This window comes from Streptopelia decaocto, assembly GCF_964273445.1.
Source record: "Streptopelia decaocto genome assembly, chromosome: 13".
NCBI classification, from domain to species: domain Eukaryota; kingdom Metazoa; phylum Chordata; class Aves; order Columbiformes; family Columbidae; genus Streptopelia; species Streptopelia decaocto.
The window spans coordinates 13,263,191-13,280,002 of NC_138668.1; the positions used below are offsets into that span (position 1 = coordinate 13,263,191).

The window sequence follows — 16,812 nt, forward strand, 5'->3', positions numbered from 1 at the left end:
GAGCAAAGCAGAAATGGAGAGGGGAGCTTGTGAAAAAAACATTTATTTCAGTCGGGAGCTTTGGAGAGCTCTGGGAAATTTGAGCCAGTGTTCAAGTTTGTCAACAGCCTCGGGGAAGCGCGGTGCCCTTGGCAGGAGAGGTGGAGGTGGGCCCGGAGGTGTCCTTGAGCTTGGGCTGGCTGCGGGAGGAGAGCGCAGCGTGCCGGCTTTGTGTGCCCAAGCTGACCTTGCCAGCACGGTTACCCGGCCCGGCAGCCGCTCTCCTCGGCACAGCCCTGGCCAGCAGCGCCCTTCCCCAAATCCCTGCGTGTGCCCTGCCGGGGGGCCAGCAGCCCCGCTCCCACCCAGCACTGCCCCGTCAGAAATACGGGAGGTATCTGCAGTGCCTGGACTGACAATTGTAAATACTATTTCAGAAACCACACTTCCATTGCAGAAAAAGCCTTTCTCTCCCTATTCCACAGTGTTTGGAGGGCCACTGATGTCTGAGATAGTCACCTGGCTGCTGCTAGCAATGCAGGGTTACATGTCTGGTACTGAATGACCGGCAGATCTGTTGTGCCCAGCATTGGTGTTGCAGTGACCATCAGGTTTTTCCATGTACAGTCAGGTTTTGAGCCATTTTCTGTAGCTCAGTGTCACAGTTCAATTACGTTTGCAGCTGGATGAAGTAATTACTACCAGCTCTTCAGAGAATAGATTTCTGCCAGCAGTGAGGACATTAGCCTGAGCTCGGTTGGGAATTAATTGGGTTGGGCCAAGCCTGGAAGAGGAGCAGAGCTGGCGGCTGGGACACCTCCCGAGGTGACATCTGGTGCATGCGTTTCAGGCTTTCCAGAGCTCTCCAGCCCCAGGGCTGAGCTGGACTGAGCTAGTGCCCAGACTTTGTGTCCCTGTCACAGCACCACCGGGTTAGGCGGCCAAGAAATCGGGAGGGTGGTGAAGTATAGATGCAATAGGTGGAGTGGGGGCTGCAGTTTCTGTGCTGGAGAACATTTGTGCTTGTGACACATGCAGCAGGGGGGGTGATCCCAGGAGGGCAGGGTGGTGGTACCTGGCTGTGCTTCTGGGTCACACTGCTGCCAGGAGATGGATGCAGGTGGAAGCCTTAATGAGGCAGGGCCCAGAGGGGGTCTGGTTTGGGTAAACTGTGCTCTCAGGAGATCTCTTGGCGATGACGAAAGTGGAGGCAGTTGTGTTGTCTCATTGTTTTGAGAGGAGCTCTTGGAAAATCACATTTTCAGTGATTCTGTATTTTTAACTCTCGCTCTGTGGAGCAGTGCAGAGTTTCTGCTTTTGGGCATGATTTTCAGGCACATCTCTGCTCTGGAAAGAGGTGAGCATTGGAGCTGGGCTGAGCATGTTCAGAAACGACTTTTCAGGGATACATTGGCAGGAGGAGGAGGAGGAAGGAGGCTCCCAGCCACCAGCACGGTCCCCCTCTTGCTTTGACCACAGCAGAACTTGGGGGTGTCCTGTCCATCTCCCCGGGTGAAGCAGAAGGGCAGCCCCGGCTGTGCTGCCTGCACAGGGCGCGGGGGTTTGTCCCCGCATCCCCAGGTGTGCAGCAGCTCTCTCAGTCACAACTTGTTTCTAGCAGGATTAAAGAGAAGCTCAGGGACTCTGAGGTTTTCCAAACCCCTTCAGTTAACTTTGGCTCACAGGGTTCACAGAATCTGCCTGAATTTATGACCCATTTTTCCTTTAAATGCCTCATATTTTTTTTTTTCCAAGAATGACTCAATTCCTTAATGTTTTTCTAGCTAAAGGGCATCCTGTGCTGTGGTACGGGGATGGGAGCGGCTCCGGGGGCTCTGCTGGCACCAGGAGTGGACCCTCACCTCTCAGGGTGCTGCGTCTTCTCCAAAGGTCTCCCAGGCAGAGCAGGAACCAGGAGGGTTGTTCAGCTGAACTTCAGACCTCTCATGCCTTTAGAAAGACAAGAAAAGATAGTGCCTGGTCTTGTTGGCAAAGCCAGCATTTACGTGGGCATGCCATTGAAAAGGTGCTCTGCCCGCAAGCCGGTGTTTAAAGGTTAGGGTCAGCGTCAGTTCCAAAACTGTGATTACCTCATGTGCTTGCAAATTCTGTTTTTTATAGCAACTTTCCAGTCATGTAAATACAAAATTATCTTTTTTATCCAGCATGCTTTTAAAATATTTTTTTAAAGCTGCCGAATTTGCTGTATGTGACTTTGAAAGCGAGGGCTGCCTCTGGCTCAGACCACACATGCCAAGTTGCCAGTTTGCGTAGGCTGCTCCAGTGTTTGTGCAGCATTTACAGCACCCCAGATGAAAGGCTCCACAGAAGGGCAAAGTACCCTGGGTGTTGTTATTGCTACTTTTGTCAGCCTCTCAAAATGGGGTTAGGACTGGGCTGACGCTTTTGGTCTAGTGATGGCACCACGTAGCAGAACCCCAGTGTGTGGGCTGGAAGCAGAGACCAGACCAACATCCTGAGAGTCAGGAAAACATGGGAGGTTTAAAGTCACCGAGGTTTTGGGGATGGTGGCTGCCTCCCTACTCTGTGCAGATAGCAAAGCCTCCAGGGCACGTCCTGCTGGGAGCTCCATCCCCTCCGACCTCCCTCTGCGCCGGGAGAGGTGCCTGGGGAGCTGTGGGAGCAGGAGCAGTTCTGGCTGCGCAGCCTGGCAGATGCAGGTCCGCAGAGAGCCATGCTGAGCTGTTTTGGCCATGGCAGCAATAATCCCGAGTAGTCTGAGCAGTGTTTGCGTTACGGTCCCCGGGCATGCTCGGTGTGCGTGAGGAACGTGCTGCTGCTGCCCTGGCTGCTGCCCTGGCCGGGATGCTCACCGGTGACTCTGTCCCATCTCAGGGCCTGTGGATGGGTTTCTTCAGCACAAAGGGGCTGAGCTGGAACCTGTGCCCTCCTTGTAGTGGCAGCCTGGCCTCATCCAGCCTTTCCAAGTGCCGTTCGCTACTTCACCACCCTCAGTGTGCAGCTGTGTGCCAAGAGAGCCAGTGGTCACAGCAAAGAGTGTTCAGGGATCACACTGAAGTTCCTCCAGCCCGTTTCTGTCACCTCTGGTGGGGCCTGACACCCACCGCTGGCCTGGGCAACCCCAGAACCCACACTCAGCAGGTCGCTTGTATTTTTTGCATGGCAGGTTGAAGCCCCAGAAGAGACCAGGCAGTGGAGCATCCCAGCCATGCGAGAACATCGTGGTCGCTTATTACTTCTGCGGAGAGCCGATCCCTTACCGCACCCTCGTCAAAGGGCGCGTGGTGACGCTGGGACAGTTCAAGGAGCTGCTGACCAAGAAAGGGAACTACAGGTAAGGGCTGCTCCCTGTGTGCGGTGTGGTGCCAGCAGACTGTCAGCAACCCCTGGCAGATGCTGTTGCCAGGACATGGCAATGTTGCCCCCCTCAAGGCAAAGGAGTGTGGTGGAGGTAGATTTGGAGCTCCTGGAGGTCCTGACAGCCTTCCACAAGGGCTCCCGCTAGTTGTGCTGCAGTGGGGGTGTGGCAGTAGAGCCAAAGCTGTTGAAGAGGCAGGTTACAGGGTCGGGGCAGGTTGGGTTTTGTACCAGAAATGTCTTGCATCACAGTTTGCAACTTCAGCAGAAGCTGCTGAGCTGCCCTGTGGGGCCCTCACAAGGTCCTGGGCTGGTGAGGAGCAGTGTCAGATGGTGGTCAGTGATGCTGTGAGGAACCCTCCGATTTCCAGAGCCACTTCAGCTCCTCCCAGACTTTCCTCCAGCGAGGATAGGGAGGTTGGGTCCTGCCCGAATCCCAAAGCAGCCAGGCATGGGACATGTAGCTCTCCAAATTCCCCCTTCCAAGTGGAGCTGCCATAGAGAAGCCTGCCTCGAAACACACTGGCACCATCAGTGTCTCCAGCCTCTGCTTTTGGGAGAGCTCCGAATGGGCTTGGGTTCAGGGCTGGAGCTCCTGAATGTGCCAACACAGATCCCGACCACTCTGGTTTGCTCACTGGGTGAGGGCCGGGGCAAAAGTGTGGCTGCAGTTGCCTCCATGTCAGGGGGAGCTGCTCCCCATGCACCATGAGCTCAGGGGCATGGAAAGGAGTTGTACCCAGGTTTGGTGACCGTGGTGTCCTCATGACCATTCACTTGCTCTTTTTGTCCTCTCTCCCATGTTTCTGTTTTTTTCAGGTATTACTTTAAGAAAGTGAGTGACGAGTTTGACTGTGGTGTGGTCTTTGAGGAGGTGCGGGAGGATGACACCATCTTGCCCATCTTCGAAGAGAAGATCATCGGGAAGGTGGAGAAGATCGACTAGGGTGCCACGGCGTGAGGACAGGACTGTGAAAGACTCCGGGACCGGAGGAGAGGGCCTGGGGCAGATGCTGGCAGTGCCGCTGCCACGGGTGCTGGAGGACACAGCCAACTCCGGCACTGACCTGGGCGAGCTCCGGGCTGCCGGTGGGTGACGTTTCACCCCATCAACCTGCCAGTGGGAGCCCGGGCTCCCTCTCCATAACGACTATAAGTGTAATGTAGCATTGTACAGTACATTAGAAAGTGTAATATGACCTTGTTTACTAAAGCTGCATATTTTTGATATATTGTAATAAAAGGAAAATATTTCCAATGTCACAGTGCTCTTATGTAAATGTAAAACATACAGGTACTGCAGAATGTGCCCAAAGTGTACAGCCATCCCTCAGACTCCGTCTGCTCCTCGCTTTCACGTCACCCTGCCCTGCTTCCCGGCGTGGGTGGCTTCGGAGCGCCGCCGCTCGGGAGGGGCTGTGGTCCCAGCTCGCCTCTGAAGACTGTTGAGCCATTTGGAACAAGTTGGTCTCTCGCCGCCCTGGCAGCCGCAGCGGCTGGACGTGGTAGGATGAGGTTTTTTTTCCCTCCTGAGCTTTCTTGCAACTGAATAAATACCTGAGGGATAGAAGGGTTGGTGCCAGCTCTGGGGCTGCGGATTTCCCTCAGTGCAAGGACTGGCGAGGAGCCAGGGCGGCAGGCTGGGTGCTGGTGTTCCCCCGTGTGTGCCCTGCCCCTGGAGAAGGGTTCACCCCCCAAGCGGGTGCTGTGTCTCTGCAGAGCGCCAGCACCTGTGTCCCCAGCACAGACATGCCCGGGCCTCCAGCGCCAAGCTGCGGTCAGGGGACTCCCTTAGGAGAAACTTGGTAGGGGAGGGAACTGAAGAGACACTCAGTCTGAGGACAAAAACCATCTTTTTATGAGTCCTCTGTCTTTTGTTGGCTTGTGTCTCAGGAGAGGCCGCGTGATGGCACTGCAGGCCACTGCCAAACGCAAGGGGGGTGTTGGTGCCAGTTCGTGGGGCTCGTGAAGGGTCAGGTGACCCCATGGGGCAGTCGGCACCCGGGGAAGCCTCCTGGGCTTATTTGGCCGCAGGCCCTGTCCTTTCCCCGCTCCTTCAGACACCGGCGCTCACCCACCCACACAAACTGGGGTGGCCCCTGAAGCCGGGGGTTCCACATCGGCGCTCTCCCTGCCCAGCGCTGCTCACAGCCGCGGTGGCGCTTTGGAGCTGCTGGGGCCCCTGTGGCACCGCGCCGGGACACGACTCAGCCTGTTGTACATGTCACCGAGTGCCTTTAAAATTATGGTTCTGAGACTAGCCTATACGTGACATCCAACAAAATCCACAATCATATTCAGCCCGGGAACAGCGTTATGAGCAGTTTCCCCCCTCCTCCTTTTTTTTTTTTCAGTTCTGATGGTGTTGTGTCTGGTGAGGTTGTTAACATGCCCGGGATTTCCGTCTCCCCCTTTTTTACTCAGGGGGTCCCCTGTAAATATGTACAGTGGCTGCGCGACTCTGGCAACGTCTCCTCTGCATTCTCATGTGCTGGCTTGTACAATGATCTTTTCAAAGGTACTTGGATAAATTGAAATAAAACTCCATGTCCCACTGCCTGCTGGTTTCTTCCTTCCCCGCTGAGCAGATGCCCAGGCCCCCGGCAGCCAGCTGGGGTGGTGAAGGATGGGATGGGTTGGGCAAAGGGCCCTCTTGTGGGCTTGGGCATGTGGTGGGGCTGGGGTGTCTGTGAGCTCCCTTGAGGGGTGGCTGGGCAGGTCCCGGCCCAGGGGAACCGAGGTGTTGCCCTCAGAGGAATCGCCCAGGATCTGGGATCAACAAGCCCAGGGAGAGGGGACCGTGCGGGGTGTTCTGGGGGATGCTGGGGGGGTCCCAGGGGCTGCGAGCCAGGCTTGACCATGGCGAGCCCCGTGCTGGCTGGGACAGCAGCTCCTGGGGCTCCCCTGGGGCTGGCAGATGACTGGAGTCCAGACCTGTGGCGGGAGAGCTGCCTGGGAGCCACAACCAAGGGACCCCAGCTGGTCCCTCCATCACCTTTGCCCCAGCAGCTGGCTCTGCTGTGTCCCCAAGGACACAGGTGTGTCCCCACAACGTGCACCCCGCGGTGCTGCGGAGCCACAGACACACAGAGCCCGCATCGTTTCCAGGTGGTTTATAGCAGGAGCACGAGTGGGACGGGGCTCATAGCTCATCCCGGGATTCGGCCGTCCCAAGTGAACTCGGCTCCTCGCTGTCTGTGCTGTTCTCGGGGGTCTGGGGCACCTGGAGAAGACAGTGGTGGTGAGGCACGGGCAGACACATGCCCGCTGCCTGTCCCTGTCCCCATGCCAGAGGAGCTGATCCCGCCCAGCAAAGGCTGGGAGCTGTGTTGGGGTGGGGGCCCTGGTGTGGGGGGACCTCACTCACTGCAGGTGGCTCCTCAGGCAGCATCCCCCCATTTTCCAGGAACTTAGAGAAGGTCTCCACATCTCGGGTGCTCTTGTACTCAACCATCTGCAGCCATGGGATGGAATGGAGATGAGGGGTGACCCCATTTCCCAGGTGCTGGCAGAGCCAGGGTGGCCCTGCAGATGCCCCCACTTACCTTCCTGCCTGGCCCCGCGGGGAAGTACTGCAGGGTGGGGAAGCCATTGATGGTGATGTTCTCCAACTCGTTGGCCGTGGCATCCAGCTCAGCGATAATGATGTCCTCGTGGTCCTTGTAGCGCTCGCCCAGCTCCTCCCAGGCGGCTGCCATAGCCTGGCAGTGGGAGCACCACGGCGCGTCTGCGGGACCGGCACAAACCAGGGGATCGGGGCTCTGCCGGGGTCAGGGCACAGCATCCGCTGGGCAGGGGTTGGGGACGCGACTGGGGATGTCGCAGTGCGGGCCCGAGTCCCGTGCAGAGCTTGAGGAGGGTCACAGGCAGCCCCGGCACTTACAGAACTTAACAAAGACGTTCTTGGTCTCGTCAAACGCCACCTGCTCAAAGGTCTTCCCCACCAGGACTTTAACGGGCCGTGTGTCCCAGCCCTCGGTGGGCTCCGCGCTCAGCAGGTGGGGCTGTGGGAACAATCGGGACAGCCACACAGCCTGGGGTGAGTGGTGCCAGGGCCCCCTGGGCACAGGATGGAACGGGGGGACCCCAGCCTGTAGCCAACAGTGCGCCTGTGCTGCCTTTCGGACCAACTCTGCCACCATCCCATCTCTGTGTGCCTCCATAGCAACAGTCTCCTGCCTCCTGTCCCACAACAAACCCCCCCAGATCCTCGGGCCTCGCAGCACAAGCATCAGTGAGCAGGTGGCTGGTGTTCACCACACAACTGCCATCATTAGGCCTCAGAGTTAACAGCCCACCGCTCAGCACTAGGAAGCATCCTTGGTGTCAGCTGGCACCGTGTTGCATCCCTCACCTTCACCTTTCCATCCAGCACCGCCTGGACGAAGGTGTGGATGGCCGCCTCCGAGAAGGTGTCCTGGTCCATCCGGTACTTGCGGTTGTTCTCCATCTTGACCAGGCGCAGGGTGGGGGTGTCAGCAGGTGTCAAGGCGAAGAAGGGCAGGACGTGAGCACCGTGCCCAGTCACATCCACCACCACAAAGAGTACCTAGGCAGGAGGTGGGTGACACTGAGGTTGCGGTGCCCCATGGTCACCCTTCCACATCCCCACCATCTCCTCACCTTGCCCCGGAAGGCACTGGCAGCTGCTCGGAATCCATCCCGCAGTGTCAGCTGCACCGGTGAGGACTTGTTGAGGAAAAGCAGCATGTGGTGGGGGATCTTGGCATCAAATATCTGTGCAGAGGTCTGAGGAGGAGGAGGAAGGTGAGGGCAAGGGGAACATGGCCCTTGCGGGTTCAGGAACAGGGATGGGGATGGGCTGTACCTCGTTGGTGAACTCCATCACCAGCTCCAGGCTGTGGACGCGGAGCAGCTGGGTGAGCTCAGCCACGTCCAGCCCTTGGGCTGGGTCCACGGGGAAGTCTGTCCGTCCCTCGTCGAACTGCCGGGGGCAGGGCTGGTGAGGGCTGGGGGGGACCAGGACAGCCCCACCACTCCCCTGCCACCTCCTCACCTTCTTGAAGAGGCAGACAGTGTCAGCTGACAGCCCATACACCTGGAACAGCTCGGCTGCCTCGGCCACTCCAAACGGCACGTCCACCACCTCGCCGGCCACCTCGTAAAACGCCTGGGCTGCCTGGCCCTGCAGGTCCTGTGCAGCCGCCCCGTGAGCAGCCACAGCCACGGCCCCAATCCAGCCCCCACTCACCACAGCCCACCTTGAAGAAGCCGATGACCACCAAATCCTGGGAGCTGATGAAGGCGGCGGCGGTGTCGGTGTCCTGCAGCAGCGTGGCTCTGGGGCCGGCCCGACGCTGCATCCAGCGCACGATGCCCTCAGCGTCCATGCGGCCTGCCACGCAGGGCAGGGTCCCCGTGGTCACCTCGGCCACCCCTCACTGGGCTGCCACACAGCCCTCCTGTCCCCAGCACCACCTGCCATCACCACCACGACACTGCCAGCACCACTCCATGCACCATTGCCATGCTGTCACCTGCACACCATCACCACCCTGCACTCCCCACCAGGACATTGCCACCCTTCCCATTATCACCCCCCGCCACCTGTCTTTGCATGCCAGCCCATGCCAGCACCCATCGTGGCGCCCCCCACAACAGGTGCCACAGTCACCGCGCGGTGTCACAGCCATACCGGTGTAGGCGAGGGGGTGGGTGCGGTTGCCATCACGGAAGAGCTTGAGCGTGGGGTATGAAGTGATGCCAAACTCGCTGGCCAGGGCCCCCTGTGCCATGGCATCCACCTTGCCCAGCCGTGCCAGGCTGGACTCGTTCTTCAGCGTGGCGGCTGCCTGGGCAAAGGCCGGGGCCAGCCGCTGGCAGTGCCCGCACCACGGCGCGTCTGCGGGCAGCGGACAGTGTTGGCAGTAGGGGCGGCCCCAGGACAGCTTTGAGGTGTCCCTGGTTCCCAGGGTGGGCTCAGTGGGTGGCTGGGGCACAGAATGGCTGCATGAGCCTGTTGGGCTCCAGCTCGTGCCCCTGCCCACATCCCCTGCACCAGGGGCCATGTCCCACACACCCGCCATGTGTCCCCCCATCCCTGCTACATGTCCCCCACCATCCCTCTGCCTGTGTCCCTGCTCCAAGTCCCTGTCTCCGTCCCATGCCCCACACCCCTGCCCTGTCACATGCCATGCCCTGTGCCCCTCTGACCCACAGCCTTGTCCCTGCCCACACCACCCAACCTCCATCCTGCACCCATCCTGTGCCCCATTCTGCACCTGCACCCCTGCCCTGTACCCCACGCCCCTGCCTGCACCCCTGCCCACAGCGGGGACACTTACAGAACTCCACCAGCAGCAGCCCATGCTCACTCAGAGCACGGGCAAAGTTGTGCTCATGGAGCACCAGGACGCCGTCCTCCTCCCCAAGCTCGTCCGAGAGCGCTTCATCCTTCTCCTCCACCACCACCTCCCCATCCTCCCCCTCACCCCCCAATACCAGGCACAGCCAAGGCAGTGCCAGCAGCCAAACCAGCCAGGTCCCCCAGCCCTGCATGGTGCCAAAGCCAGTGCCCAGAGGGAAGGACACAGATAAGGGCCCCAGGGCAGGTGGTGCCGGTCCCCTGGTGCTCGTGGCCCTTTGCTACTGGCTGCCCGGCACCACCGATAAGGCAGCAGGACCAGGTGGCTGTTTTCCAGCCACTTGTCCCCACAGCAGAACCTGCCCTGCCAGCGGAACAGAGACGATGGGGGCACAGACACACCAGTAAGAGACCAGTCTGTAGGGTTTAATGGCGATGGAAGAGCACAGCCTGCGACCGGGTGGGCAGCCGGGCACGGCGCTGCCATGGCAGGGTCACGGCCCTGGGCCCAGCGATGGGGACACTGCGAGGACCAGGTGGGCGTCCGTGTTTTAAAAAAAAAACCAGCAATTAAAAATAACTTTGGTTGCGAAGACCACGACTGTGGGTGCCCACTCGCTAAGGGACCCCCCCCACACAACCCTTCACATGACCGGGGCAAGCACGGTGGTGCCGGTGAGGGGTCCCCCCAGGATGGCAGGCACCACGTCCCCGAGCTGGCGGTGGGGGGAAACCGGGGTGTGATGGGGGCTCAGTCCTCCCAGGCCTTTTTTATGCAGAGGCCCCACTCCCAGGAGAGATGCTCCGTCTTGTCATCGTCAGTGACGAGGGAACGGACGTGGTAGGAGCCCCGCGCCAGCCAGCCCCGCGGAACCTCCTCCGCCGGTGTCACCACCTCATACTCCTCAGCCCGCGGTGCGTAGCTGCCCACCATGAAGACATCGTGGTCCACTGGGCAAGAAGGGGAGAAGGGGGACGGGTGAGTGGGGCCGGGGTGGCATGGCCCCCCCACCAATCCCAGATCCCCAACCCCACTCACCGGGCCGGCCCCGGCGGTAGGTGAGGTGCAGGCACCGCAGCCCACAGACGATCTCCCTGTTCACCTGCAGATAGAGAGCAAAGGCACCATGGGTGCTGCCCCATGGCATGGTGCTCCCCGCGCTGGGGACCCCTGGCCTTGGGGACACCCACCTGTAAAGCCCCATACTGACCCCCCAGGGTCCAGCCTCCTGGGCAGGGTCGGGCACTGAGCAGCATCAACGGTGGCAAGGACACCCAAAAGGGACAGGAACCCTGGGAAGGCAGGGACCCTTGGGAGGGGTAGGGACCTCCAGGGACCCCTGGGAAAGGCAGGAACCCAATGTGGCTGGGACCTTTAAGAGGAGCAGGGACCCAGGGGTGGCCCAGATCCCTGAGAGGGGTAAGGACCCCAAGCTAGCAGTGACCATCAAGCGTCAGTGATGTTGAAGGCAGCAAGGACTCCCAAGGTGGCAGAGACCCAGGAGGGCAGGGACCCCAGGGTAGGCAGGAACACAGGCCCTGGGGGTGAGGGGCATGGGGCAGGGATGCCCCAAGGCAGCAGGGACAATGGGGAAGCAGAGACCCACGGGTGGCAGGAGGGATCCTGTGAGACAGGGACACATGGAAAAGGAATCCATGGGGAGTAAGGACACCATGGGTCAGAGTGTGAGGGCAGGGACCCAGGGCAACAGGGACCTTTTGGGGCAGGGACCCTGGGGTGTAAGGACAGCAAGGCCATGCCCAGCCAGAGGTCACAGGGCACCATGCACCCGCCTCACCTTGAAGGACACCTTCACCCTGTAGTCCACCCCCTCCTTCAGCACAAAGGCTCGGCCCCGCAGCACCTCCAGGTCTCCTGCATGGCGACACAGCCCATCAGCCCAGCACCCCTTCCCCCTCTTCCTCCTCCCATGGGTGGCCCCACCACTCACCTGTCAGTTCCATGGTGATGGGCCCCGGTGCCTGCTCGCACATCAAGGTGAGCCTCGTCACCTGCACATTGGGCACGCTGGCATCTAGGGACAAGTGGCAGGGCACAGACCTTACCCACCTGTGCCCAGCCCACTGCCACCGGCACCTCCATCCCAGTACAGCCGGGGGGCTGCCAATGCCCCTTGTAATGGCACAAAGGGCCATAGTGGCCATGGTGGAGGGGTTGTGAGCCAGCGAGTGCCCGGCAGGGTGCAGGAGACCAGGGGCACTTCAGGCCAGCCCCAAATTTGGCCTTCGGGGTACCAACACATTGAAGGGGCTCAGCCACAGGTAGCTCCCGTTTGGGTGCAATGCTCCTGATGTAGGCCAAGAGGAGTGGAGAGGACAAGGCAGCACATGTAGGCAAAGGCGTCCTTTGAGGCAGACACTGGCCTAATTCACCCCACCAGCCCAACCTACACCCCACCAGCCCACTTGCACCCCATCAGCCTGCACCCCCCCGCAGCTTGCACACACCTCATGCACCCCACTGGTTTGCACAAGCCTCACCAGCTTGCACAACATCTCCCCAACCCTCATGCACCCATCAGCTACCACACAGAGGTCCTGGGCCCATGGAGCACCCCAGGATGGCCCAGGCCCCACAGACACCGAGGGCAGCACCAGGCTGGGGTACGTGGCTTCTGTAGGTGCCATGGGGAGCAAGGGACACTGTCTGGGCACCGACAGCCATGCCATCACAGCCCCCGCAGCTGCTCGTTCCATCTCTGTCATCCCAATGAATTTCCCGGTCCCCTGTAACCGTTCCTATGGAAACTGCGGCGGTGATCCCGTAACCAAGGTAACCGGGGTCCCCGGGCAGCCGTTACCCTGTCAGCAGGGGGATGCTGGAGTCCCTGCGCAGGCAGAGGGCACAGGCTGCACCCGTGGGCGATGCCAGTCAGGATGTGCCCTCCCTACTGGGGATGCCTCATGGGTGCTGAGGATGCCTGAGCTCCCTGAACCCCCTGAGGCTGCATCACCCGGTCTGGGTGCCAGGGTGCCCAGCTGTAGTGGGCAGCCCCCAGCCTTACCCACAGCAGCAGGGATGGCGCCCAGCAGCGCCTGCTTGTACTTGCGCAGGCTCTCGTCCCCTGGGTCCAGCTCCTGGATTTCCCGCAGGCTCTTCTTCTCTGGTGTCTTGTATGCCAGGGCCACGTCGGCATCCTCCTCCTCCTCCAGTGACAGCATCACCCCCTCCTTGTCAGCCATGATGTCTGCAGGGGACAGGCAGAGGCAGTCCTGCCACCCCAGGGACACCCCAGGGGACACCCTCACTCTGTGACACACTGGCTTTTGTGGGCAGGGGGTGGGTGAGCTGGATATGCCACAGTTGGATGTGGGCAATCCCCTGTGGGTAGCCGAGCTGTGCCCCTGCTCGGGGCCATGGGGACACCACTGGGCTTCATGTCCCCAGGGCCTGGTGGCACAGCTGAGACCTGAGGCTTTGCCACCAGCTTCATTTCCGCACAGTCATGGAGCAAGACAAGCTGGTGCCTCCGTGGTGTGCACAGCCCGGGGGGTGCCTGCAGCCCACCATGGCCTGCAGGTGTCCTTCATGCCCCATCACTCGGAGAGGTCCTAGTCACTGCTGCATGATCCCCTCCAACCCCAATGGGAAGCTACCAGCCCTGTGTCCCATCCCGAACCACCAGTGGCTGCAGAGAAAAAAAGCCAGCTCTGGGGCAAATGGTGGTTCTGGTGGGTGACAGGCTGCCAGGGGGCACAAGGACAGGCAATGTCCCCATAGCCTCTCACTCTGCCCTGCCCACTACATCACTCCCCCACCCCTTCTGACTGCAAGCACTGAGCTCCCCAAAGCCCCTGGAAACCCAATCTCTGGTGACACAGCACATGGCAGTGTCCCACTGTGCTCAGCCCCTGGGGCCACAGGGCCAGCTGTGCAGGTCCCTGGGGCAGTGGCAGTGACTGGGGCATGGAGCAGTGGCCCTGCTGCACCTCTGGGTACCCAGCAAAGGCTCCAGCACCCCAGCTGGCGTGATGCCATGCGGCACTGGGCCACGCTGGCTCCCAGCCCAGGGATACACCCGCCCAGGGCTTTGCCCAGCCCCCCGTGGGTGTCAGGACAGAGCGGCGGGTGTTGGGTGCCACAGGTCGGGCTGCAAGGTGGCAGAGGCAGCGGCTGGGGGGTCCCCCGCCCCTACAGGATGCTCTGGTCCCCCAGGGCCTGGGGTGATGCTCACTCCTGAACGCACATGGTACCCGAGGTGATGCTCACCTGTTGGGGACTCGGGGCGATGCTCCCCCCGGGGCGATGCCCACCCCGCCGCCCCCAGGCGATGCCCACCCCCGGGGCACCCGGGCGATGCCCTCCCGATGCGGGGACGCACTCCCCCGGCCCGGCCGCCGCTCACCTCGGTAGCACAGCGCCAGCCAGAGCAGCTCCAGCAGCTGCCCGCCGGCCTCGCACACATCCAGGCCGAGCATGGCCGGGGCGGAGGGGCCCAGCGCCCCCAGGGCCGGGCGGGGAGGTCGCTGCCGGGGCCCGGGGTGCGGCTCTGCCGATGTCAGCGGCCCCGCCGGGTCCCGCGGCCGCGCTCCTCCCGCCCGCTGCCGCCGCGCTCGGCGGTGCCGGCTGCTCCGCTGCGCTCCCCGGCGCTCCCCGCTGCGCTCCCCGGCGCTGCCCGGCGCGGCCCGGCGGGGCGGCGGCGGCGGCTCCCGCAGACGCGGCGGCTCCGCTGCCCGCCCCCGCCCGCCCCCGCCCCTCGGCGCCGGGCGGCTCCAGCCCCGCCGCTCATGTGCGGTGAGACTGCAGTGAGCTCATCCGCCGTGCGCGCCCGCGCAGCGCCTGCCCGCGCCCGGCAAGCACCCGGCCCGCGCTGCCCGCTGCTTGCCCACAGTCCCGCAGCCTGCCCACAGTCCCGCAGCCTGCCAACACCTTGTCCCCAGTGCCCGCACCCTGCACGGATACTGCCTGCAGCCTCAGTGAGCTGCCCGCACTTCATCCCGCACTGCCCACACCCTGCCTGAATTGCCCGCACCTTGTCCGCACCCTACCCACATAACCGTTCCGACTACCACAGTGGTTCCCCCCCGGCTGCACCTGGCAGCCCACCGGCTCAGCCCCCTGGGGGACCGAGGCCAGCCCTACGTTCCCCCGACCCGGCGAGCGGAGCCGCGGCCCCGGGCTATAGGGGGCCGGGGGCCAGCGGGCCAGACTGTCGGGCCCGTGGGCGGAGCAAGGGCTAGTCCCGGGTACCGCAGACTGGGCTGCCATGGACCCAGGGTCATGCCCAGACCCAAAGCATCATGCCGGATAAGGTCCAGGACACCCTCAGGGCCCTGCCAGCATTACCCCAGGGTCATACTGAGACACCCACGGCATGATGCCGGGGTCAGCTCGAGGAACCTGCCAGGATCCCACCGGTGTGACTCTGGATTCATGCCTCAACCCCCGCCGGTGTGATGCCGGGATCCACGTCGGGACCCCCCGGGACCCTGCCGATATGACCCCGGGTCACGCCTGGACCCCCCCCGCCCCAGCGTGATGCTGGGGTCTAAGCCGGGACCCCCGGGGTCATGCCCGCCCCCCCCCTGCGTGATGCCGGGGTCAACGCCAGGACCCACGGGACCACACTGGACTGACACGAGGGTCATGCCCGGACCCCCAGGCTGAAGAGGAGCTGCCAATCTAACCTATACCGTGATTAAGTTGCAAAGGACACACCCATCATTAATCAATAGACATGGCGAATGCTTTCTAAGTACCCACCAAAGGAAGGGGTAATTTTCAAGCCTTAGATTCTCTTGCATGACAAGCTAGAGACAGACTATTAAGGAACATACTGTTTAGAAGCAGAGTATTTAGCTTATGTTTAACTGTAAATTAATAGGTGCATTGTAAGAAAGAAAATAATCAATTAGTGAGCACTAATTCGAAGAGCTGCTAACATGGAGGTGTCAATCAGGGGACACCTGAGAAGACCACTAGAGGCCCCCGCCGAAAGAGACTGTGGTACCGGCAATAGGCCGCTAGATGGCAGCAAAGACCGATAAATAACTAACTCCATCTTGATGTAATCATTTCCTAGTAAAGGTACATTCTATGTTAAAAATCCTTAAAAATTGTAATTAATATGCAATAATTGTGCGAATATAAGCAATGCAAGAACATCCAGTGGTTGGAGCACTCATGGAGGATGATCGCCAGAGCTCCCCAGCGCTGTCAATATAAGAATGCCAATTAAGAGTATAATTGACTCTGCTGTTAATTTATCCGTTTCAAGGCGAGATGTCGGCGCCAACGTCGGGACCCCCTCGGAACCCCGGCGTCATGCCCGGACCCCCCGTACCCGCTTACGCCCCACACACCTCAGAGAAGAAAATGGCTATTGCTTGCTCTTCCCTCTAGGTGGCATTTGTGCGTATCTATTAGGGACCAACCCAGTGAGCTACAACCATTTGCTTCTGCAGATGAGTTGCAGAGCTTTTATGTGTTTAACTGATGTTTTTATTAAGTCCCAGCAACGTGCCAATTATTTGGGTCTTGTTTAAAAGCTCCTGATCAGTACTAAAATGGCTTTTACAGACTACAGCATGAACAAAGGTGTAATTTTTATATTAAAAATCTCAAGGTCATTTGGATCTTCAAGGAGAAAGAACAGTTGCCTCCAAAGTTTCTGCTGAAGTTTAGGCCTTGGAAACAAGTGCTGCAAGCTTGTAACCACCTGGGCTTTGGAGGTGATATACAGTAGAAAGTCCTTTAAAGGACAAGCATTTTGCTCTACCCATGAAATTAATGATCCTGTTAAAAGTAGAGTTTTGTTCTTTTATATTGATTGTTCCCACGCATTGACTCCTCTATTTAATCGTGAAGCTTTGCTTGCGTCTGTTCAGTCTGCAATTTATCTGTCTTCATAAGGAGCATTAAACCAGGAACCTGCAGCTTCTGGGGTCAGGATGGTAATCCACAGAAGGATAAGGCTTTTATGTTTCTCAGGATATCTTCCCAAAATGTCCTTGAAATCTATTTTCTTTCTCCCTTAGGGTCTTTAGGAGTCACCTGTAGTGAACTAGAATAAGAGGATACCTTGAGATATGTAAGTATATACCTCTTCCATGCGTAACTGTTGCAATGTTCATAATGCGTAAGTCACAGTAAGAAAAAAGTATTGTGCATTTGGGAGAGATGAACATATTTACCAATAATTTTGCTT

General features: G+C 59.9%; 3 protein-coding genes across 4 annotated transcripts in view; 1 reads left to right on the plus strand and 2 right to left on the minus strand.

Annotated features, from left to right (window-relative positions):
* Nucleotides 1-5,876, plus strand: part of AXIN1 (axin 1) — a 70,108-nt gene extending 64,232 nt beyond the window's left edge. For both annotated transcript variants that reach the window (XM_082064731.1, XM_082064730.1), the window contains 2 exons: nucleotides 3,128-3,295; nucleotides 4,138-5,876. In XM_082064731.1, the coding sequence (XP_081920857.1) occupies nucleotides 3,128-3,295; nucleotides 4,138-4,264 (295 nt within the window). In that variant the 3' untranslated portion in view covers nucleotides 4,265-5,876. The remainder of the gene's footprint in view (nucleotides 1-3,127; nucleotides 3,296-4,137) is intronic.
* Nucleotides 5,877-6,460: 584 nt separating this feature from the next.
* PDIA2 (protein disulfide isomerase family A member 2) lies at nucleotides 6,461-9,837 on the minus strand (the record flags this gene model as incomplete). Its single annotated transcript, XM_082064697.1, has 11 exons — nucleotides 6,461-6,541; nucleotides 6,686-6,772; nucleotides 6,864-7,045; nucleotides 7,202-7,322; nucleotides 7,673-7,867; nucleotides 7,942-8,067; nucleotides 8,147-8,263; nucleotides 8,336-8,473; nucleotides 8,541-8,674; nucleotides 8,975-9,181; nucleotides 9,624-9,837. 11 exons carry the CDS (start codon nucleotides 9,835-9,837, stop codon nucleotides 6,461-6,463), a joined length of 1,602 nt encoding a protein of 533 aa, XP_081920823.1.
* A 211-nt stretch (nucleotides 9,838-10,048) lies between these two features.
* ARHGDIG (Rho GDP dissociation inhibitor gamma) lies at nucleotides 10,049-14,394 on the minus strand (the record flags this gene model as incomplete). Its single annotated transcript, XM_082064400.1, is given in 8 exon segments — nucleotides 10,049-10,594; nucleotides 10,683-10,746; nucleotides 11,443-11,519; nucleotides 11,596-11,679; nucleotides 12,670-12,852; nucleotides 14,011-14,099; nucleotides 14,101-14,298; nucleotides 14,300-14,394. Coding segments are annotated over 8 exon segments (990 nt in total). The 3' UTR covers nucleotides 10,049-10,394.
* Between the last annotated feature and the right edge of the window lie 2,418 nt (nucleotides 14,395-16,812).